At 38.6% G+C, this 25,032-nt stretch overlaps 1 protein-coding gene across 1 annotated transcript; it reads left to right on the plus strand.

Annotated features, from left to right (window-relative positions):
- The first annotated feature begins 23,404 nt into the window (after positions 1 to 23,404).
- LOC149822891 (uncharacterized) lies at positions 23,405 to 24,143 on the plus strand. Its single transcript, XM_089981305.1, has one exon. It carries the CDS (start codon positions 23,454 to 23,456, stop codon positions 23,826 to 23,828), a length of 375 nt encoding a protein of 124 aa, XP_089837431.1. The 5' UTR covers positions 23,405 to 23,453; the 3' UTR covers positions 23,829 to 24,143.
- Positions 24,144 to 25,032: the final 889 nt, after the last annotated feature.

The following is a 25,032-nucleotide window of genomic DNA, read 5'->3' on the forward strand; positions in this document are numbered from 1 at the left end:
CAGGGCATCTTTAACTGATTGCGTATGTGACACGAGACAATCACATGCGAGCTCTCTGAGTGGGGCCTGCATTCTGTTGTTATGGGGCCCATAAGATGCTCTCATGCTATTGTGTTGTGTTACATAGGTGAGCAGTTGATCTATCCCCCCTATCCATTTGCTCATTTTGCGGACAAAAATGGCATACAATTTATTGCCGTTACTCATTTTATGTCAAATCTTTTATGGTATCTCAGATTGTTTGGATTTGAGATCCAAAAAGAGATTAAGTGCCTGCTATGTGACACAGCCAATCACATGACAGCATTCCATGTGCTGCAATCTGTTGTGTTTTTGGGCTCACTTACCAGAACACGACACTAAGTACTAAGACTTATAAAGCAACTAAAAGAAAGCCCAAAATAGACCCCATATTTTCTTTTTTATTAAAATGTATTTTTAAGTATTTAATTAGTCTAATTAGAGCCCCCTGAGTTCTTTATCATTCTTTAGATTCTTTGGCACCTTTGTGTTCAAACTTTACCTTTTCGAAAAGATGCTCATTTTGGCTCAGTTCATACCACGCCAACCCCTAATCGTACTTGCCACAATCGGTTTGGCTAAACTTGGCCAACTTGACGGCTTCAACTTTACTTGACTCAGTTAGGTGTAGGGATGGCAGTGGACCGGGGCGGGGGACAAGGTCGCCACCCCCGCCTCGTCTCAAAATATTAATCTCCATTCTTGCCCAGCCCCCGTCTCGTCCCCGCCCTGGCCTGCCCTCACCCGCCCTCGCTACATCCCTGCCCCGTCCCCATCTTTACAAATAATGTGCACTTTTTTTTAACTTTTGAAGTTTTACTATGTGCGTACATGTATATCAGAAAATATAACCAAAATTGTGCTTTTTTTTTATAACTTTTTAAGTTTTACTACGTGCGTACATGTATATAAGAAAATATAACCAATTTGCATACGCTAATCAACCTATTCACCGATAAATTTTGATTCAACCCAAATATGACATATAGCATTTTCTAACTCGATCCCTTTATGTATCTCAATAATTTATTATAGATATTTATTTGAGCTTCCAAGGTAGAAAGACAGTCTGAACTCCTAATTACTAGGGCTATTCAAGTATTCAAAACTTGTAAATAATATAGAAAGACTAGTTTTTTCTTCAATATTACTAATATAATTACTTAAAAATTAGTTGAAAACTAATCATATTACCTTCTTTGATATACAAGTATAAGGTGTTCAAATGGATTGTGTGAGGTCAGACCAACAATCTGAACCCAATATCGTATTTTTGAATTTGGATCTTAAAATAAAAAGAGCATTTGTTTTATCTCTTTTTAGTTGTATATTTCAATCAAAATATGATATAATTTGTTTCAAACACAAATATTTTTATATTTTATTAATCTTATTTGTTATAAAAATGCTATAAAACATAATTTATTTAGGCCCAACCATATGGACAGGCTCTTAAAATATGCTAGCATTCAATAATGGCTGCATATCGTGACAGAACCAGACTTGATTGGATAACTTATACAGGCTACTTTTCTTAAATGAAGAAAAAAGAAGCATCATAAGTAATGTGGTTGACATGAATTAAGACAAAAGTATACACATCCACTTAACAATCATGGAAAATTTACCACTATGATTTGAATCTTGCATCTTCTAATGGCAATCATGGAAAAATTAACACAATATGATTTGAATCTTGCATCTTCAATAAATAGGTAATGTTCTTGCTTTTGTAGTATAATTATTTTCATATAGAAGTAAATAATGATGAATCTAACAATTTGCTAAATGAACTTACAAATAAAGAATTACCATTAGCTCATTAAACTCTAAATATCACCGGCATTGATAGCATTTGTATCTTCTACTTCACTTTCCTATTAACCAAACAAAATAGATTTTGTCAGATAAAAGAGTGAGTAAAATATAAATTTTACCACATCCATATCTTCCCAGAAGAGTCTTGAATCTGAAAGTGTTGGTTCATTGAACAACAGTTTTATGATACAGTTTTTATAACTGGAATATGACACAGTTTTATAAATGGATTGATTTTTCTATAACTGTTATATTGTGGATAGATGTTGTGGACAACAGCCGAGAAGGTCAATCTTTTGTGTTCATTAAGCATTCAACTGTCAAAATTTCTCTAGAGAAAAGTACCATGTTCATACAGTTATATAAAAAATTATAAAAATATTGGTAAGTAACATATTACTTTTACACACAAGAAAATCTCTCTGAAATATCAATTGCCAAATGGTAATCTATTAGCAAATTTCCATACTGCTTATCATAAAATTCAATATATTGAGATTTTAGAAGTAAGTTATTAGTTATAAGGCAAGCCGGATAACAAGGGACCTTATAACATCCACGAAAAGGGACAACAAGATATTTCAAAATTGTGCAACACAAAAGAAGCTAATGATGATGCAACAAATAAATTTTAAAAATTACAACATTTTTGGAGAGAGAGAGAGAGAGAGAGAGAGAGAGAGAGAGAGAGAGAGAGAGAGTCACATACCTCGAACAGACTGTCAAACCCTACCATCTACTGCAAAAGAAACAGAAGGCCAAGTCAAAGGTCTCTGGACAAACCGTCAGAGACTTTACACCCACCATTGATGAAGTAGGGCCTAAGGACACACACAGAAAGAGTCAACAATGACACAGCCCTGGTAGAGACCAACCAACCTTAATGTCAACTAGGTTGCTAAATATCCTCTTGGTGAACCTACCAGTTACTACGTGGCCTGGTTTTTTTATGGACATTTATTGGGTCCTAGAAGCTCTGGTTTCAAGAAAGCTCAAAATCTAAGAGACTACAAGTTGACCAACAAAGCAACAATGTAACAGTTAGCATCATGACCATATCATACCATCAAACGTGTTTAGAAAGAGTGCCATCTTTGACAGTGGAATGCGAACATCTGTTCTATCTCCAGTGGAGTAACTAGAGCTAAAGCAAAACCTATTCATAGTTATAGCATGATAAACAATAAAAGATGTTCCTCAAACCGGCACTCAACAAAGCAAATGGCAATTGCATGTGAAGCCCCATAAAGAAGAACTGGATCATATTGACATGAATACCAAATTTTGTTGGAAAAGAACCTCCTTATTTCCTCTCCATGAACGACACACAAAACCACCTTTGTGTTGACTCGCGACCCCATTTTACTCTATTCAACGTACAGTGAAACCATGCAATCTAAACGGTCCAGCAACCACACCATGCTCAACAAGAAGACGAATCAAGACTCATCAAGCAAACCCAGTCAATAACAGATTGTGCACCAAATTAGTCCCAAAAGACCATCTGAACTCTAATTGAAGGCCCTCGCTCTCATTCCATTTACATGCACAGGGTGCACGAGCCATTTCATATGAATCTTTCAATGGCTAAATCATGATGAATGCATTGAATCCCATTAGAGATAAAGAAGCCAAACTATTTTACATAAGCTACTTCACACAATATGAACAGAAGCAGATATGATGAAACTTGGTAACACCCTCAACCATGACAAACCTATGCACGAATATGTCCATGGGTACACAAAACTGAAAATAAAGCTCAGACAAGTAAACAACTGAGCAACAACAAACAATCAGATATACCATATCCGGCCAACCCAGGAAACGACGAACTTTGCAAAATGCTTATAGTAAGGGAGCACTTGAAAAGCGCAAAAGCCCACATGCTATCTACCTTCTCGCTGCAGCTTCTCAGAGATGGTATAAGAGAAAAAAAAACATTTACCTTTTCTTAGTAAGAAAAGAGTATTTATGAATGTGGTTGTTTTGTAATTTTATTTTTTTAGGGTATTTATTTAGGGTTTCTTCAGAGTAATAAATAAATAAATAAACTTCTAGTAGCCAGAAAAATCGAGGATTCAGCTTGATCACCAACATAGGATGGCAATGTATAGGTTTTGGCAGGAATAGGATATCCAACTTAACTGAACCCATTTACAAAGAAACTGGTTCCTGGCATACAATTCATTTCCATTTGCCACTAGTGTGATGTATATCAATGGATGGTGATTCCAAAGTAGTCTGTCAATTTCATAGTTTGTAGATATGGTAACGCAGTTCCTCTGTCGAAGGATCAGACACTCAATGGGTTGGATCCTTGGATTCTGAACCAAAGTTTGAGCAGTCAAGCCCATATTGTAACTCAACTATCTAGACATAGGCTTATCAAACTTCTAAATCCTAGCTAGCAAGAAATATTGCTCTTGTATTTGTGGAATTATACTAGGGCTGCAAACGGATCGGATATGAACGGATAGTTGGTCTGAGTCCCACATGATTTTTTGGGATATGAATCTTTCAAGTAAGATTCAAATGTACATTCAGATTGGATTCAGATCTGTTCAATTGGATTACTTTCGAATTTGGGTTGGATTTGAATCAACATTTTAAGTTGGGCCTCGAATTAATCTGATTCAAAATCTGACCCGAATACATTTTTTACATGTATTTGTTCTATTTTTCTGGATCCAATATTACCATATGTGTTTCGGATCTGGATTCAACCTTACCTCCTTGGATCTGATTCAGATGCGAATTTGAATTTGGGTCTACTGTTTACATTTTGGATTTAGACTTAGATCTGGTTCGAGTCCAACCCGTTTGTACTGTTAAGTTTTACATTATGGACACTGAAACAAGACCTCGGAACAATGTGTCACCTCTTGGCCCGAAAAGGGACAATCCGAACCATAACAGTGGCTTTTTCACGTTATAAAAAAAAGTAAGAAAAGTAATATTGCTCATGGCTTGCCACACTTTTTTTGTTTTCTATGGAATTAGAACCATATTAATTAATTTATTTGACAATATAATATAAAGGAGTTAAGATCCTGTAGTGGATCTAATCAAGGTTGTTAAATGCTATGAGGCGAAGCGAGGCGTTGAGCTTGCGCTTCGCCTCTGAGGCATACGCTTCTCACAACGTGAGACTCTCAAGCAAGGTTGTAAATGCGATGAGGCGAAGCGAGGCGTTGAGCCTGCGCTTCGCCTCTGGTACTGAGGCGTACGCCTCTCACAACACTGGATCTAATACCGGGAGGGCGCTAATTAAGAGAAAATATTTGCTACTAACTAAGGTAAGGAACTAATGAGCTAGAAATCATAGGTGAAAGTTGTATGGACTCAATCTGATACATGTGTTCAACATGGTGTGCTTGTTAAGGATCAAACCTTGGATCATGCTATTCCCATGTAAAAATGTGATCTTTTGAGTTATGAAATTTTGGCACATTGTGGGCTGTTGATTTTTGGACCTCCTTTAAAAAAACCTAATTACTTGTCATAATTACATTATTTGAAACAAGTTTCATGCTAAACAAACTATATATATCACACCCATTGAACTACGAAAAATTAGATTTTTTTTTTTTAAATAGTAATTTCTACTCATTAGTTCTTTACCTTGATTAGTAACCAATATTTACCTGCTAGTTAAAGGACAAGGACACGAAAAAATCAAGTGACTTTAGTTGAATTTATCAAATTCAATAGGTTGGTATTTAGTATTCTTAAACATGTGATTTGGAAACTAAATTAATACTGAGATGTATCTTATTCATAACCTAAAATCTTGGACGCTTGTTGATCATTCTTTTTTTAGAGGCCACAAATTTTGACCCTTCAACTCTGTCATTTTCTACAAAATTGTACTACAAAAATTCCAACAAAATTTCTCCTTGAAGCTAACTATTTTTCTTGGGAGAAGTTGCCAAGGGGAAGCAAACCATGCCGCCTCAAGGGCATTTTACTTGTCAATGGACATTCCTTTCCTACCAGCATTGTCAATGTCAGTAGTACTCATGCATCATTACTTTCTGGCCAGTAGGCACCAGCGAATCCATGAACCAAAATAAAAACTGTTCTTACTGGGCTTGATTAGAAATGAGGGTGTGTGATTAAGGGTGTAAATGGGTCGGGTTTACCTGGACCTGACCCGAACCAAACACTATAGAGTCCGGGTATGGTGACAAATAAAAAAACCCTATTAAGACTTGGGTCTGGACCTGAAGGTTCGATTAATACATGAACCCGGGTATAGTTTGTGAATTTTATACCAGACTCGGACCTAGACCCGATCTGAGTTCCAATTAAGACCCACAATTTTTCAATGTAAAAATGATAAAAAATATTACTTTACTGGGTCTGGTTTATGTAGTTCTTATCGGGTCCAGGTATGGTTCTTCTTATAGTAGACCCGATTAGACCAGAGTCCAGACCGGATACCATACCCGAAAGTCTGGTCCAAGTCTGGTTCCACCTGGGTCCGAACCAAACCCGATCCGTTGACACCCCTATGTGTGATGCAGGAGCGGAGCTAAGTGACCTGGGTCAACTGGATCATTTTGGATCCATATTTTAATTAATTTATTTTTTTTATAAATTATATTAGATCCATATCTAATTAGGATGCTTATCTACTTTGGGAGACTTATCTTATTTAGAGTTCATTAAAATTGAAAATTTCTCATCTATAAGTAGATGAAAATTGTTGGAGTTATAGTTCAGGTTGGTATGGAAAAAAAATTGTTATTGAAATTTCCTTTATTTCTTGCCTTTTTCTGGCTTTTCTAGATAGTAGTAGATATCCTTAGAATTTCTTAGATAATTCTTAGTTGTGGTAGCTTTTTTTGTAAATCCGGCATCAACAGGATAATGGGGTTGGGTTTTAAACATAATTACTAGAGCAGGAATCAAAATCAAAATTGAGAAGTGGTTTATTATAATTTTTTAGAGAACTCGGGAAGTGAGCATGGAGTGAGTGGGAAACAATATAAAGAATCATTTAGAAAAAGATCTGCAAAACATAAGAGCATAAAAACTGGGATTGCCTGAAATAATCAAGATTCTTGAGAAAATAACAAATTTTTAATATAGGAATCGGGATTCTCATATAAAGGAATCGACATACCCATGTCATTAGGATCAAGTTTCTTGAATGAATGGAGATTCCTAATCACAAGAATCGGAATTCAGTCATGGGAGCTGGGATTCCCATGACTAGAAATTGGGATTCTCGCATCGTGGGATTGAGATTCCCATGTCAGATTAATTGCAATTTCATTACTGGGAATCGGGACCGATTTTGATTCCACTTCTTGGAAACCATGATCTCAAGTAGCGTAAGTGATTCTGGTAACTATGGTTTTAAAATCTTGGACCAAATTTTGAGCTAGGCCTGGACTTGGCTGGTTGGGTCACAAGCATGCATGACATGCATGGATTGGCTCATGGCCTTATTGATTTTTTTTTATATATTTGCACTGAGAAACCACCCCAAGGATCATAAACTTGGCCGTGCTTGGCTTTGCCTGCCGTACTTATGGTCGCTGTCCTGGCAGCATAAAACTCCATGGGCTTACCCTTTGCCCCTAAGAAGTCATGATGCTTAGGCTTACACAAAAAGTGACACTCATGGGATTTGAACCTAGACCACCTGACTAACGGCCTAGGACCCATCCCTCTAAGCCAATACTCTTTGGGGGCTATGTTACTGAATTTTGATACAGCTACAATTCAAAAATAGTTCACTTGCTACTGATGGCCAAGGTTCCCTTTACCTAGGGATGGCAGTGGATCGGGGGAAACGCGGCTCTGCCCCTCCTCGCCCCGGGGATGGAGAATATGAAACAGGCATAGAGGCGGAGATGGAGGTTAAAATCAAAAACCCGTGCAAGGATGGATGCGGGGATGGACTTATGCTTTTCCCCGTCTGGATCCCCGCCCTGCCCCCATCCCCATCCCCAATCTTTTTTTAAGGATGGCAATGGACAGAGGAAAAATGGGGCCCTGCCTCGTTTGGACCGAGGATGAAAGACATAAAACAGAGATGGAGGCAGGATGAAGGTTAAAATCAAAACCCGTGCTGAGATGGAGGGCAGGATTTTAAGAGGAGGTGGGGGCGGAGGGGGAGGGGGAGACCTTGTCCCCTGCCCTCACTTTGGTCGACTGCCATCCCTAGTTGTACCTGGGTTGAGTCCATCAACAACCAGGTCACACTAATCAACACAGCCTACATCATGGGCTTGTCAATTAGTTGGTTCTGCATTTGTACAAAAAGTTGATGTCCTAACTCCTATTACACAAGTCAACTTTCTATTAAACAGGCTGCTTGATTAAACTCATACATTCAATTCATGTCCAAGAAGTGTTTGCAACTTTGAGCCTGATTTGTCCATGTCCAATCACTCACTGGGTCCATGAAACTTCCTAGAAGATAGCCCAGTGAGTGTCTAGCCAATGCAGTTGGTGGCTTATAGCAGCTAGTGCACGTCACCTTGTGTTGGAACGTTGCAGGTTCAAAACCCAATGGTGGTAGAGGTCTGCCTAACTCTAGCTTGCCTTTAAAATAAATGTAGTTGGTGGCTTGCCAACACATGCCCGTCAAGCATTTGAACCCAATATTGGATCCTGCCTTCGTGTCCTGATACCTTTCACTTTCACAGTGTTTTTGGTAGAATTATTCCTTCCTCATTCGTGGTTTCATACTCTTTCTAAATAACAACAAACAGTAGTCACAACAACCTCCCTTGCAGACATTGGAACACATGTTGGCATTATAGGGATGTCAACCAGTCGGATTTGGTTCGGACCCAGGTAGGCCCGAATCTTGGTATGACTTTGAGGTGCTGGTAGCAGGTCCAAACTTGGGTCTGATCGGGTCCACCATAAGAAAAACCGGATCCCATAATGATTACATGAACCCGACCTGGTCCATATTAAAATAATATATTTTTATCTTTTTTTACATAAAAAAATCATGGGTCTTAATTAACCAGAACTCTGGTTGGACTCAGATCTGATATGAAATTTCATATGCTTATAGGACCCTTTGGGTTCAACTTGATCTCTAATCGGACCTCATTCTTTATCACCAAACCCTGACCCTTAAGGTTTTCGTTAGGGTCAGATCTGGGTCAAATCTGATCCCTTTGGACACCCCTAAGAGGCAAGAACCTCCTTAGATTACCAGCGGGGGCTCCGGCTGTCTGGTAGGAGCAGCTAGTGCATGCCACTTTGTGTTGGAAAGTTGCATATTCAAAACCCAATGGTATAGTTGTAAAGCTGGTAGGGTTCTGCCTCACCCCCAACTTACCTTTCAAAAAAAATAACCTCATTAGGTTGTTACCCTATGACAAAGGATGCCCCTTATATGTTTCGAACTCATAACGTCCCATCAACTTTGTGACATTCATAAGTCACCCTTACCATATGAGCGGGGCACTTGTGGGCTGGCCTAGAGGCTTTTTGTTGGGTTATGGATCGGATCAAGTTTGTGTTTAAAACACCCAAACCAACTCCGACCAACTGGCATTTGTACCCTCCTGTCCCATCCTGCTAGGCTTATTGGACCTTCTCGGGTTGGTCCAAATTTTATCTCATGTTGCTTGAGATGGAATTGGATATTTTGAGTCTTTAATACGAATATCTCATATGTATTGCTCCTTAATGGCTGCATTCTTCAAATGTCTCTCTTCACTATGGTTAGTTCGTCCACCAGAAACTTGGTTTATATAGAATCTCAATTTGGATCCACATATAGATTTAAGAAAAAATCGGTAACCAGGTCCATGTCCAAACTGAAACTCTAATCCCACAAATGGCCCAATAAGCCTATCAGAGTGACTAGGTGGCAAGCCAATGCGGAGCATAGGCTCCGAAGGCAGGTGTCCTAGCATTGGAGTTTTTCGCTGTCGGCATGAGGACCGTAGGTATGGCAGACTGAGTCATCATGACCAGGTCTTCACATTACAAGAAAAATATGGATTAGCGACGGACGCTATCCATCGTTAATCCGTCGCTAACGTGTTTGGTGATAGATTAGCGACAAAAATTGGCTGTCGCATAATCCTAGTCGCTAAAATGTGATAGAATTTATTTGTCGCCAATCCGTCGCCAATTAGCGACAAATAATGTCTGTCGCTAATCCATCGCTAAATAAGGACTGATTTGGTTTTGCGAAGGAATGTATTATGTTGTTAATCCGTCGCTAAAATTTAATGACGAATATGTATCCGTCGCTAATGTCCGTCGCCAATTTAGCGAATGATTAACGACAAATTAATTTTCATAGCAAAACATTAACTGATTTAAATTGGCGACGAATATTAGCGACGGATAATATCCATCGCTAATCCATCGCAAATTTTTAATTTTTTTTTTTTTTTTTAAATATGAATATCAAGAAAAATTTCTCGTTATACAATTTATATAACCTGTGTATAAAAAATAAAGTACACTTAAAAAATACATATACAAAGCAAGTGAAACAAATTTAACACAAGTTATAAGTTACAGTACAGTCCTTGCCAAGTTCTAATTGGTTACAAGTACGTGAAACAAATTAAACAGATGAATCTAATCCTCGCCAAGATTTGGGGCATCATCCGCTTCATTGTCTCGATCTGCTCCTCCATCCATGCTTCCATCAGCTCCTATACGTTGATCATCTTCAGCATCCTACAAGAGAACCAAAATGTTAGTATTGATATACAAAATATAATGAAATAAATTATATGCAATGCACCTAGTCTAATGCAATCAAAGTAAATGGTTGAATGACACATAGACTAATAATAAAGTGAAGGACAATAACAGAATTCATATATGTGTTCTAAGACTGACAAAAAAAATTCATAGTGATTCAATTATGCAGATATGTGTTTTAAGGTTGTCAAAAAAATGTCACAGTGATTCACGCATGCATATAATGTTTATAAGGTTGTCAAATAAATGTGTTATGTATCACAATCATGCATATATGTGTTATAAGGCAGTCAAAAAACTTTCATAGTGATGAAATCATGCTTATATGTGTTCTAAGGTTGTCAAAAAACTTTCATAGTGATTCAATCATGCATATATGTGTTTTAAGGCAGTAAAAATATTTTATAGTGATTTAATCATGCATATATGTGTTATAAGGCAATAAAACAATTTCATAGTGATGAAATCATGCTTATATGTATTCTAAGGTTGTAAAAAAACTTTCATAGTGATTCAATCATGCATATATGTGTTCTAAGGTTGTCAAAAAACTTTCATATTGATTCAATCATGCATATATGTGTTATAAGGTAGTAAAAAAACTTTCATATATGCTAATATTATGCTCATATGTGTTTTAAGGTTGTCAAAAAACTTTCATAGTGATTTGATCATACTCATATGTGTTCTAAGGCAGTCAAAAAACTTTCATAGTTATTCAATCATGCATATATGTGTTTTAAGGTTGTCAAAAAACTTTCATATTGATTCTGTAACGCCCCAAATTTTAAACTTGTGAACCTTTTAGAAAACAGACAAGAGACTAGAAGAAAATCTCTTTCCTTTCAGAGTTTGTTTATGTAATCAGCAAAAGATAATTCTTTTATTGAATTTAGAAAGGCAAGTTGGCAACTTTAGTCATGTTAACTAAAAGAACAAAAAAGTACAAATTTTGGATATCTAAAGGGAAATCCATGACAAAATCTAAAAACGTCCAGGACGCGAGCTAAGAGTATGAAAAGGGAATCTTGAAGCCATCTTGTAATTGCGTCATCGCCCATGGTGTACCTAATCATTACCTGTACCCATAGAATGGGTTAGTTTCACGAAAATACTTCTATTTTCATACATTAAAATCATGCTGAGCATGATCTCCGAACTCCATCAAAGCAATCCTAGATAACCACAACTAAGTGAGTGTGTGAATAGAAAAGTGTTGCATCCAAGAAATTAAATAACTTGTGATGCGCTTGCATCACTTACTACGGGTATTTACCCGATTCACATTGCTTTTGCCATTGCATTTTTTTGTTTTTTTTTTGCATTGCATTTTCAACTACATGCGATGCTTAGCACTAAGCATCGCGCAATTAACTCAGCTACGTACCTGCAAAGCACAAATATACAAAATAATATAATACAAAACAATTTACTCCCTCGCATCTCGTAAGACAGGGAGACAGAGAGGGAGCTCGACCCCTCTTTGGCGAAAAAAGAACAGGGAGGGGGACAAGCCCCTTCCTTGTATCCTGTAAGACACGGAGACAGGGAGGTGGCTCAGCCCCTCCCTGACGAAAAAAGAACAGGAAGGAAGCCGAGCCCCTCCCTTGCATCCTGTAAGACAGTGAAGGGGGGCTCGACCTCTCTCTAGCGAAAAAAGAACAGGGAGGGGCCAAGTTCCTCCCTCGCATCCCGTAAGACAGGGAGATAGGGAGGTGGCTCGGTCCTTCCTTGGTGAAAAAAGAACAGGGAGGGGGCCGAACCCCTCCCTCGCATCCCGTAAGATAGGGACATAGGGAGGGGGCTCGACCCCTCCCTGACGAAAAAAGAACAGGGAGGGGGTCGAGTCCCTCCCTCGCATCCCGTAAGATAGGGAGACAGGGAGGTGGCTCGGTCCTTCCCTGGTGAAAAAAGAACAGGGAGGGGGCCGAACCCCTCCCTCGCATCCCGTAAGATAGGGACATAGGGAGGGGGCTCGACCCCTCCCTGACGAAAAAAGAACAGGGAGGGGGTCGAGTCCCTCCCTCGCATCCCGTAAGATAGGGAGACAGGGAGGTGGCTCGACCCCTTCTTAGCTAAAAAAGAACAGGGAGGGGGTAAGCCCCTCCCTCGCATCCTGTAAGATCGGGAGACAGGGAGGGGGCTCAGCCCTTCCCTAGCGAAAATATAACAGGGAGGGGGCCGATCCCCTCCCTCGCATCCCGTAAGACAGGGAGACGGGGAGGGGGCTCGGCCCCTCCTTGGCGAAAAAAGAACAGGGAGGGGGACGAGCTCCTCCCTCGCATCCCGTAAGACCGAGAGACAGTTAGTGGGCTCGGCCCCTCCCTGGCAAAAAAGGAAACGGAGGGAAAGAAAGGGGCCCGTCGATCGGTGAAAAAAGAAAGAGAGAGGGGACTCGGGGGTTACCGGATGGGGCTCACCGACCAAAAAAATGATGAGAGTGAAAGAGAGGGGAGCGGAGGTGAGAGGGGGACTGAGTCGAAGGGGAAGGTCGACGGGCGATGGACGACGGGCGGTGGGCGACAGATGAAACAAAAAGGGAAAGAAAGGGGCTCACATTAAGGTTTTACGGGGGAAATTAGAGACGAAAAATTTCTACCGTTAATTCGTTACTAAGTTACGATGGAGTTTGAGGCAAAATTGTTTCATCGCGAATCTGTCGCTAATTAACGACGGATTTAGAATATAATTTTTTTCATCGCTAATTCTGCAAATAATTTGAATGTTAGCGACAGATAGTTTTCTCTAGTTAATCCATCGCAAATTTACGATGAAAAAAATCCGTCGTAAATTTTCATCGCTAATTAGAGTTTTTCTTCTAGTGTCATGACGGGTGCAGTTTCTATGGGTTATAAAAAAAAAGCCTATCTGAGTAACTAGGTGGTCCAAGCCCAAACTTGGCCACTTGGCTGGGCATGATCCAACCTGACTACTGCCTTTTCCACTGACTTTTGGTCCCACTTAAACGTTACTACTATCCACTTTTCTGTTCGTGCACTTCAATGGCCGACATCTTTTTTATTTTTTTGAAAGGTAAGCTGGGGTTGGGCAGACCCGCACTACTTATTATTCAACGTACCACTGGGTTTTGAACCTACAACGTCCCACCACAAGGAGACGTGTGCACTGACAGTCTTTCAGTTGGTAAAACTCTTGAGGCCTGCCCTGTTCAAAGGGAAATACTCCCAACTTCAACCTTTCTGCAAAGGATGGTCACCGTGGGTCTTGGCATCCCATCAACTTTGTACCATTCACAAGTCATCCTACCGGATGAACAATTAAACCATTTGCGGTATGGGCATCAATGGGTTAGGTTTGGTTCTGACCCAGGTAGAACCAAACTTGGGCCCAATTTTTGGGTATAGTATTGGGTCTGGGCTCAGGTCTAATTAAGTCCACTATAAGAGAAACCATACCCAGACCCCATAAGAACTACATGAACCATACCTAGACTATACCCTGTAAAATAATAATTTTTATCATTTTTACATTGACAAATTGAGGGTCTTAATCCGGACTTGGGTCAGGTATAAAATTTCACAAACTATACCTAGATCCATATATATATATTAATCAGACCTTGAGGTCTGGACCTGGGTCTTAATCGGGTTTTATTACCATACAAGGATCCTATAGGGTTTGGTCTAGGTCAGATCCAATAATTAAACTAGACCCATTGACACCTTACTTTGCTGACATCTAGATTCCGTCATTGCATTTGTTTTAATGGAATTGAATCTAGAGACATTTGCGAGAATAACAAAATGTTAAAAGGCATTTGGTTCGATGCCACCAGCGAAAGTGCCAACCTGACCATAATTCTCTTCTTCCTTTTAACGAAAAAAGAAACTCTATTCAAAGGAGGTTGGCATAGTGAGGTGGTGCCTTATCTGCTAGATGGGTGGTTAAGCATAGTGAGGTGGTGCCTTATCTGCTAGATGGGTGGTTAAGGTTCGATTCTCACGAGTGTCCACAAGCTGACATCCAATATAAGCCCTAGGGGCGAGGGATTTAGCCTCAAAGTTTTATAAAGCCAGCATGACAACAACAGGCCTTTGTGCCGGGTGCAGTTTCTTCCGTTTATAAATAAATAAATAAATAAACTCTCGTTTTTATACTAGCAGCCCTTAGAGAAGGGCAAAGTCATCAAAAAGCCCTCAGCTCTTTCCTAATCAGGTCCATGCCCTACACAAGGGTCAGTTACACATACAATTAGGCTGGGCCCTAGGCCGTTTTGGATTTGCCTAGACCTGGATAAAACAACAACAACAACTACGCCTTCATCCCAAAACAATTGGGGTCGGCGATATGAACCAACAAAGAAAATCATTCTGGGTCTTCCACATGAATCCTTCTCCATTCATTTCTATCCAATGCCATGTCCTCGGTGAGGTTTTTTAAATATCCAATGCCTAGACCTGGATGTGATTTTTAAATATCTCGCTCGCTGGCTCTGCCTGCCATACTTATGGTCGCTGTCCTAGCAGCGTAAAACTCCCCGAGTTGGTCAATCAAGCTTAATTAGGCCTATAATTTGGGCTTAGGTGAATCATCCTAGGCTGGGTCCCAAGCCCATTTGTTATCTGGCCCCACGTCCACCCATAGACAAGTTTTGGGCACTATTGGGACAGGCTTTATTATCAGCACAAGCAATTGTCTGGAAAGTGGATATGAATGAATCCTATCTGTCTATTTCGGCACTAAAGAAGTGTGACTTGTTCAGGATAAGCATTTCTTGTTTGATGTGGAATTGACAGGAGAGTAGCGCAGTTTGATTGATACCTTTGCTTTTCACATTTCACATTTGCTTGGTGGAAACTCACAAGATTCCTTCCTTTCTTTTTTAGAGTCAAAGCTCTTTATGATAATGATAAATAATATGAATGATAGTAACCCCCAATACTCATATGGATGTTCAGAGACAAGACTTGGTCCCACTCCATTTAGTGGGATGTGGTAACCCAACACCATATCTGATGGATATCCAAATCCTATTACATGTAAAAAAAATAACAATTAGTATGAGTTTTTCACCATCTGAATCTGAATCTGAGTTTGAATCCATTTAGTGAACTTCCCATTTAATCGGATCTGGTATTGGTCACATCCAACCTGAGTCCCAACCGTTTACATGCCTAGTTATTCAGTTGGTGCCTTTATAAGTAGGGTTCTAGAAAAAGAGCAGTTGATGCAAATTCCTTTAGTGATCCAAAAAATGGGTTGTTTCTCCTATCATTTAAAGAAAAGAAAAGAGTGAAAACCTGGGTATAAGACTGGACCTCAATCCCCTTCATCCCATGTTTGACTCTCACGTCTTCGTAAGGGCTTAAGTGTTGGTGACTTCACTCGGGGTTTACCTCACAGAGGGGTCCCGACTGAGCGTCGTGTAGTGTTCAGTCGGGTATACAGGACCCCTCGTACACCGCCGTTCACTCGTCTGCGGGTGTAGGGGAGTCCCATACACCCGACTAATTTCATTTTATGTTTAATTTCCTTTAATAATTCTTTTCCTTTTTTTTTAAGGTACGCAAAGGCTCAACGTTATACACTTTGCTTCAAAAGGACGAAATATGGATTAGATACACAACTGATCCATATCCGCTTGCATGGATAAGAAGAAAAATTCATAGCTGTGACACGGTGATTACTTATAAAATCTAAAAAGAAATCCAACATTAACTTGGTCAAGTGTAAGGATTTAGGGTTTTTAAGGGGATTAATAGGAAAGAAATGTTATAGACAGTATTTTTTTATTTTTTTTAGAAAGGCGAGTTAGGGTTAGTGGACCCTTACTAAAGCTACAACTACAAGGATGGCAGTGTCTAAACTGGCCCCATTTAGGGTGAGGATGGATGACATGAAACGGGGAATGGACCGGGGATGGAGGTGAAAATCGAAACCCGTGCATGGATGGAGGTGGATGGACTTATTCTTCCCCCTGCTCTGCTCTGCCCTTGATCTCCGTCATTAAAATTATTAATAGGACACTTTTTTATTTATTTTCAATCAATAAAAACTAATTTTTTATATTTTAATGTTAAAAAAATATATATATATATATATATATATATATTTTTTAAATAAGATCTTAAAATATAAAAATAATAAAATAATATCAAAATATTATCCAGACATGTTGGTGTTCATGTCCGCTCGTGTCACTAAAATGGCGTGTCCAAGTCACTTCGAATGAAAGCTTTCACATCTTATCTTAGGGATGTAAACGGTTCAGATTGATTCAGGTCAGATATCCGACCTAATCATTCAGTAGCCAAAATGGGATCAGATTAATAATTCAATCCATATTCAATATCAAGTTTTGCATCCCAATTAATCTGAGAATCCGAATGCATGGAAATGTCGGATTTTAAGCAAGTTGGATATAAATTCAGTTTTCACTGATTCCCATCTAACTTTGAATCTGAATCCAAATCCAATTATGCTAGATCTGAATAAGTCAAGTTAGGTAATGTCTAGACCCAAGTCCAACCCATTTAGATCCTCAAACTACTCACTGAAAAAACAAAAACAAAAACAAAAGAAAAAATTTCTCCTGCAAATTGAGTTAATGCATTTAGGCATTATTGTCTGGCCCAATAGATCCAGATCTAGTTCCAACAGAAACTGATTCATACTACCCAACATATTTGAAGAAAAAACAAAAAACACATCACTATTTTGTTGCAGCCAAAGAAGAATAAAATTGAAAAAAATGACATAATCTATCATGTTGTAAATCAAACTAGAAAAATCTGTGTCAATGTTGAAAAATAATAAAAATGAAAGGACAGTTCCATGGCTGTTAGGTCAAGATCCAATCATCTTGCAAATAATTGATTATCTAAAAGAGAAAAAGGACCCTACTTTTCGATTTTATGGAAAAATTTGTTAAGGAATTTTGGAAATGACAAAGAAATATCTTTTTTATTTCCTTAGTAATTCATTAGAAGCCAGTTGGGTAGTCAAATGTGCCCCTATGCTTCACAGAATTTAGAACACGGCCTTGGTGCAGGCAAGACTAATGGGCCCCATCCAAAATACAACCACAAATCTCGTTCTTGGGAAAATGTACGCCAGAAAAAATGTTGTGAAAAATATTTTTTTATTTATATATTTATATATATAGAGAGAGTGATAGCTGCTAACCACTTTTCTAGCTAATCGTGCTTTTGAAACATTTTTTCTATGTTTTTCTTAAATCTGACTATATAGAAATCGACTCTTATATGATCCAATTCCGACACGCAATTAAGTTTTATAAGATTTAAAAATTAATGGTCTAAGATTTTCATAAATATCCAAGTTGTTCCCTAGTAAATTGAAATGTTCAACATATCTATATGGTTAGATTTAACAAAAACATATAAAACCCTTCAAAAACCTAGTTACCTAGCCATTACCACCTTCTCTCTATATGTAATTTATTTATTTATATATAAAATAAAAATATTGGCTATACTCTATAGTAGCAGTGCTCTATGACTAAATCTTATAGGTGTGAGATTTCTTTATCTAATTTGACCCACCAATGCATTATGCACGGTCCATTTACTAGACAATATGCTTTAAATTGTGTGGTTTTGACATACATAAACATATGATTTTCTTAATATTGAATATTTATTTATTGTACACTGAATTTTGTTCCCCTTAAAAATTCTGATTATACAACATGATCAGACGATCTAAACATGTTTTTAATCGAGCAATTGTAGGGCTTAGTTCACACAAAAAAACAAGAAAATGTACACACACACACACACACACACACATATATATATATATATATATATATATATATATATATATATATATATATATAACCAAAAGAGGGTCCAAAATCTATAACCGATAATAATCGGTGTTCCTTCTCTAATGATCAAGACTTTCATCAATTGGACTTTACATATTGAATTTTTATCATTCATTTAGTGAGCAACGTGCTTTAGATTATGTTTTTTTGATGTTTAGATGCAGTTTTTAAAGCATTAAAAAACAACATATATATAGGTTGTCAAGTGTATGCCCACAATACTTTGTATTGTAAAGTTTTAATGCATTGTGAGCTCTTGATTTTTCACGTTTCAAAAAGCATATCTGTATGTCGTAAAGTTTGTGTAAAGTACATTTCTTACTAAATAAATTATAAAAAACAAATATATGAGGTCTGATCAATGAGATGTTCAAGTATTGGAGAAGAAGTATCGTTCTATCATCATTGTAGATTTCGAATCTTTGTTTGGTTAGATAGTTCTCTTTCCATATATATATATATATATATATATATATATATGCTTTCCTTAGGTCCTCTTTTTCAATAGGTCTTGTTAGGCCCGTTCAAAAATCATAGTGTTAAGTATTTTTCTCACGTCTAACACCATAGATGTGATCTATAGGTTTTGTTTACTGGGAATCGATTTTTGGATCGTCAGAATCTGACCTCTATACAAGTATTTTCAGTTATTCAACATCAATGGCTATGAAGGTACCAGTTTTTTCCAGCTCAAAAAAACATGTTTTTTTGTCGAAAAACATGATCCCCGAGTCGATTCACACTAAATAAAAAATGCTAAACACATCCAACGGTTTAGATCTATCATAAAACACTTAAAACCTATGTTGTCAATTTAGTATTTTCAGATGGAGGTTGAAGGAGAAAGACAAGAGCCCTCTGATACGAGGATCCAACAGCTCTGATTGGTTCAAACCAACAAACAGAGTTTGTTGGTAAACATACTCTAATTTTCTTACATATATAATCATGTTAATATCAAGCTAAAAAGATTATATTCTCAAAACTGACAATAATTTGAATATATTGCAATATTCCATATAATATCATCTTTTGAAAATATCATGATAAATCATGTTATTTTTAAAATACCAACGATAGGTGTTCCCAAGATTTGGTAGGGTTGTACGCCTTGTTGCTCAAAAGGTTGTCACACATGTTCCTAAGGCATGTTTGATGGCTTGTCCAAGATTGAATAAAATGAATAGAAAAAACATAGAGAACATAGGTTTTATAACAACCATCTATACAGGAAAATTGTGTTTCAAAGTCAACTTTGTTTTATGTTGTGAGGACAACGTAGACACACATGGATAATGGGTGAGAAAACTTTGTTTTGGATCATACGGCTCGATTTGCCTAACCATATGAGTTTTTTAACATGTTTATTATGGATTTTAACTTCAGATATAGATATTAGATTGGATCTAAAAACTAAAAGTATTTAAAATTTGAGTAATTTAAAAAAATAAAAATTAATATTTTTTATATATAAATGCTTCAAACTTGATCCAAGTATGAAAGAAAATGTTTGAATTATGAGTTATTTGAGAAAAAAAAGCATTCAAAATTTTTTATACACAAATGCAAAAACTATAAATAAATTATAAATTTTTAAAATGCAAGAAAATAAATCATAAATAAACAAAAAAAACTAAATTACAAGAAAAAAAACTATAAATAAGCCATAATATCAAAGGAACCATAAATAAACTATAGTAAAAAATATAAAAACCCTAATTCAAATTCTATTAATTAAAACAATTTTTTACCCTAATCAAATACAAGAAAAGCTTTAATCAAATTACTATAAAAAGCCTTTTTAAAGAAATTTGATTCAAAACTCTAATAAAAAAAATCAAAGACAAAAAACCTTGATCAAATTAACTATAAAAACCCTAATTCAAATTCTATTAAAACAATTTTTTACCCTAATCAAATACAAGAAAAGCTTTAATCAAATTACTATAAAAAGCCTTTTTAAAGAAATTCGATTCAAAACTCTAATAAAAAATTCAAAAACAAAAAACCTTGATCAAATTAACTATAAAAACCCTAATTTGAGGAGAATGAGAGGGTCGGGGTTAGAACCCCCATTGGCCGGATCGTTTTTTTTTTAAAGCCGTTTCTCCTATCATGTTCTCAGCATAACAATGAGGACAGTTGTGTCAACGAAATAAGGATTATGCGGCGTATGATGCGCTGCTGCGTCCATCGTTTGTTAGATCTATCGTACCCAGCAGCTGTGGCGTTTCGAAATCGGGCGTGTGACTTGGGGGGATCAAACAAGCTGTATCTGGCCGAGGTGTAGTCGGTGAGGCCCCCCTCCCATACAAGAAAAAGCGTGTAAACAGCATCATACTTCACCTAATATTCCCTCATTACTTTGTTCAGAAGCATGAGGTATGAAAGATTCCATTATGGGTTGGTTTCATATATATTCAATTCACTTGACAACCATGCAATATTTACATTCCCTTTTTTTGTTTTAAATTTTAGGCACTACTATGGATATTTTTTATTAAATAAATTCCATCACATCCCACGTGGCAAACGAAGGTGTTAAAATGAAGTTACCTAATCAAACCCTGTTGTATCTCAGGTAACTTTTGAAGGTGGGTTACGTCTAGGGATGGCAGTGGACCGGGGATGAAGGGTATGAAACGGGGATGGAGGCGGGGGTGGAGGATAAAATCCATCCCCGCCGCGGAGGTGGGGCGGAGGTGGACGTGCACTTTTCCCCGCCCTGCCACGATCCCCGCCTAATCCCCGCCCCAACCCCGCCCCGACCACTTTTCCCCGCAATATCCCCGCCCTGCCCCGCCTCATCCCCGTTTGGACCGGGGATGAAGGGTATGAAACGGGGATGGAGGATAAAATCCATCCCCGCCGCAGAGGCGGGGCGGGGGTGGAGGATAAAATTTTGAGGTGGGGCGGGGGTGGAAACCTTGTCCCCCGCCCCACTGCCATCCCTAGTTACGTCAGGGTGGTTGTGCAGGGTTTGCCTCAGTGGCGTTATAAAAAATAAAAAAAATTATCAGAATTTTTTTTTTTGTTAAGGGCAAGTTAGGGTTAGGCAGACCCACCACTTATCATAACCTGCAACGTCCACCACAAGAAGTGCACTTAAAGCTCCTACCAACCACGTGGAGACCCTGTTGGTGATTCCATCAGCTTTTTCTTATTGATTTCTTCTTTTGTTGACGTAGAAGGTTGTAATGATTTAATATATTTTTATATATTACCAACCAAAAAAGATAACAATCCTGCGTACCATTTAATAATAATAATAATAATAATAATAATATTTACGGATGCACAACGAGCTGAACTAATTCAGGTTCAGCTAGGACCATAAATGAGCCAAGGTTGAACTGAGCTCGCCGAGCAAACAACTCGAGCTTGATCCGCCTACCAAATTCGATAAGGCTAGATAAGCTCGATAAAGCTTGGCACATATTTATATTTTACATAATATATAATACATATTAATTATACAAATATCATCCTCCCTACCACTGCCCCGCTCCTTCTCCTCCCATCAATCTCTCGAATCCCCTGCCCCGTATCAAGCCCCCCCCCCCCCCCCCCCCTTTCTCTCTCTCTTTGCACAAAACAGGAGAGAACTTAGTGGTCGAGGGCGGTGGTCCAGTGGAGGTGGCTCTCTCTCTCTCTCTTCTTTAACACTCAAAACCTTTCCTTCCTCACCTTCAAGTATCCCTTCACCCTTCTCAAATTCAAGACCGACCCTCGTCAAGATTGCCCGAGCGGCTTCCCTTGGGTCTTACCCTATGTGGAGCTTTGGTAGTACAAAGGAAAAAAAAACAACTTAATCATAAATATGGCTTTCCCTCAAGATCTCAACAAGAGGGTTGTAGAGGAGTTACTTTTATTTACTACTCTCATCCAAGCAGGCTTAACTTTAAAGTTATCTGTTCATCTTTTGAACATATGGTCACCTATTGCAAGCTAATTATGATCACATTTATGGCAGCACGTGGAGTTTGGGCCTACTTGGTAGTGATGCCAAGGTGGCACTAGCTGGGAAGATTGGTAAGACAATTAACAGAAAACCAAAATGGAGCCCATATTTTATTTTATTTTATTAAAAAGGTATTTTTAGGTGTTAATTAGATTATTTCCAGCCCTTTCCTTTTGGTTACCAATCATTCATTCTTTAGATTCCTTGGCATCCCTTGTGTTCACACTTCAATTTATTCAATTTATGGTAAGATGCTCACCTTGGCTCATTTCATACTACGCCAACGGCCAACTGCACATGCCACAATTGGCTTGGCTAGACTTAGCCAGCTTGATGATTTCAACTTTGCATTATTGGTTTAGTCCATAGAACGAATCGGACTATTCCAAGAAGCCATATCCGGACTGTTTAGATCCGTAAATTAAATTACACAAACCAAGCTGACTTAAAGTTAGATGTACGCTCTTTTTGAATCAGATCTCAATTCTAACTAAGATCCCATCACGGATCCATCCACCAGGAGTCCAGTTCGTCCACCCAAGTAGCCAAAGCACATCATTTGATAGAGGATGGGTACGTTTCGACTCACATTCAATCCTAGCCATCCAATTAATGGGTAGGATTGGTCCACTTTTTCACCTGGATGTGGACTGACCCTAGCCGTTCAGATGATTTATCTGAGTAATTGCTAAGATCGAACCCATTCTATGTCAAAAGGATAGGATCCTTTTTGTCACATGAGCTAGAAGAGGAAGAGACTGAGCCGAACGCTCAAGTTGAGCCGAGCCGAGCCGAGCCGAGCCAGCTCATGCCATGTCTCCGACAAGGACGTATTGCCCACCAATGTCGACTGCGTCTATTGACATCATGATTTCCAACCAATTGGGACCCGGACTTGCTGACGTGGATGCGTGCTATTGGCCCTAATGAGCCACGTCAGACTGGTCTTCCCGTCTTGGGCAAACGGATAGGTTTGACGATTTCAGGATTCTAAAGAGAGAGAGAGTCGATCTTAAGCCCCCTCCCTTGAGACTATAAATGCGTGGACACTCTTGCCTAAGGATCAATATTGTGACGTTTTCCTTCTTCTTCTTCTTCTTCTTCTTCTTCTTCTTCTTCATACATACACATAATATGGGGAATTGTGTGACGGTGCAATCATCGAAATCTTGGGCTGATGATTTTGATTATGATTCCGATGACGGGCAGATGTCGACGGAATCGAAGCACTTAATATGTCGTCGGAGTCGGAGCGTGCCTGACGGAGGACAATTGGAAGGGATGGAAGGAGAGTATGGTGTAGGGGTGAAGGGTGCGAGTGCGGTGACCACGGAGGTGAAGATAAGGGTGACCAAGAAACAACTGGAGGAGCTTGCGAGCATGGTGAAGATACAAGGGTTGTCCGTCGAGGAGCTGTTGAAGAAGGTAGGGAGCTTGGGGTTCGTTGAGAACCAGACACGGCACCGGCACTGGAGGCCGGCATTGCAGAGCATACCGGAGGTGGATTGAAGAGGGAATGATCAAGATGGTATTGATGATGATATGGCAATGGTTGTATTATAATGATGGTGGTGGTGATTATGATGATGATTATGAAATATGGACAAGCGGTGATGAAATCTTGGAGTTCCATGTTCTTCATTGGAGTTGCCGGAAGTTGTAAATAGAAAAGGCTTGGGAGCACCGTCTCTCTCTCTCTCTTGGTGAGATTCATATTAGTTGTTGGACTAATCATTCATGGGGATGGATTGTTGAATAATTTTATTCTGTTTTAGAGTGAACGATGTGAAATATATTATATATCTGATCATTTTTAATCAGGAATTCTCTATCTCTCTCTCTCTCTGAGATTGCATATTAGTGGTTAGAACTAATCATTCATCCGGATGGATTGTTGAATAATTTCTTCTGTTTTAGAATGAACGATATGAAATATATCATACATCTGACCATTTTTAATCAGGAATAATCTCTCATCTAACTTTCTGCATAAAATGATTAGCTCCAGAACGCGGATCAGGTCCAAGAAAATGAATGGCAACCCAAACTGGGGTGTCAACGGGTTAGGTTTGGTGCTAACCCAGGTTTAATGGAAGTCACCATAAGAAGCCGTACCCGAATCGTATAAGGATTCCATGAACTAGACCCGAACTATACCCAGTAAAATAATATTTTTTACATTCAAAATTTGTGGATCTTAGTGGAAACTCTGGTTGGGCAGGTGTCTTGTATGAAATTTCACAAACCACACCCGGATTCATATATTAATCGCCCTTCAGATCTCACCCAAAATATAATCCAACCTTTTTATTTATCACCAAACCCTGACCCTATAGGGTATGGTATGGGTTGGGCCCGGGTCAAACTCAACCCATTGACACCCCTAACCCAAACTCATCAAATAAGGATGGCAGTGGATTGGGGATGGAGGACATGAAATGGGGAATGGACCGAGAATGGAGGTTAAAATCAAAACCAGTACCGAAATGAAGGGCAAATTTTTGAGAGGGAGTGTGGGTGGAGACCTTGTCCCCTACCCCCACCCTGGTACACTACCATCCTCATATCAAATAGGGTCAACTGTCACCACTTAGATGGGTCCCACAAGAACTTTTTATGTCATTCACTTTTGGGATGAGCAACATTCATCGCTAAAAAATGGACGGCTGAAATTAGTCCAAAGTTAGAAGCTTTTTGGTGTGTTTTAGGTGTA

This window comes from Nuphar pumila, chromosome 11 (assembly GCF_984573655.1).
Source record: "Nuphar pumila chromosome 11, dmNupPumi1.hap1.1, whole genome shotgun sequence".
Classification (NCBI taxonomy): domain Eukaryota; kingdom Viridiplantae; phylum Streptophyta; class Magnoliopsida; order Nymphaeales; family Nymphaeaceae; genus Nuphar; species Nuphar pumila.

What these genes read in the sequence shown, in the direction of transcription:
- LOC149822891 (XM_089981305.1), top strand. Translation starts at nt 23,454, where the DNA reads ATGGGGAATTGTGTGACGGTGCAATCATCGAAATCTTGGGCTGATGAT.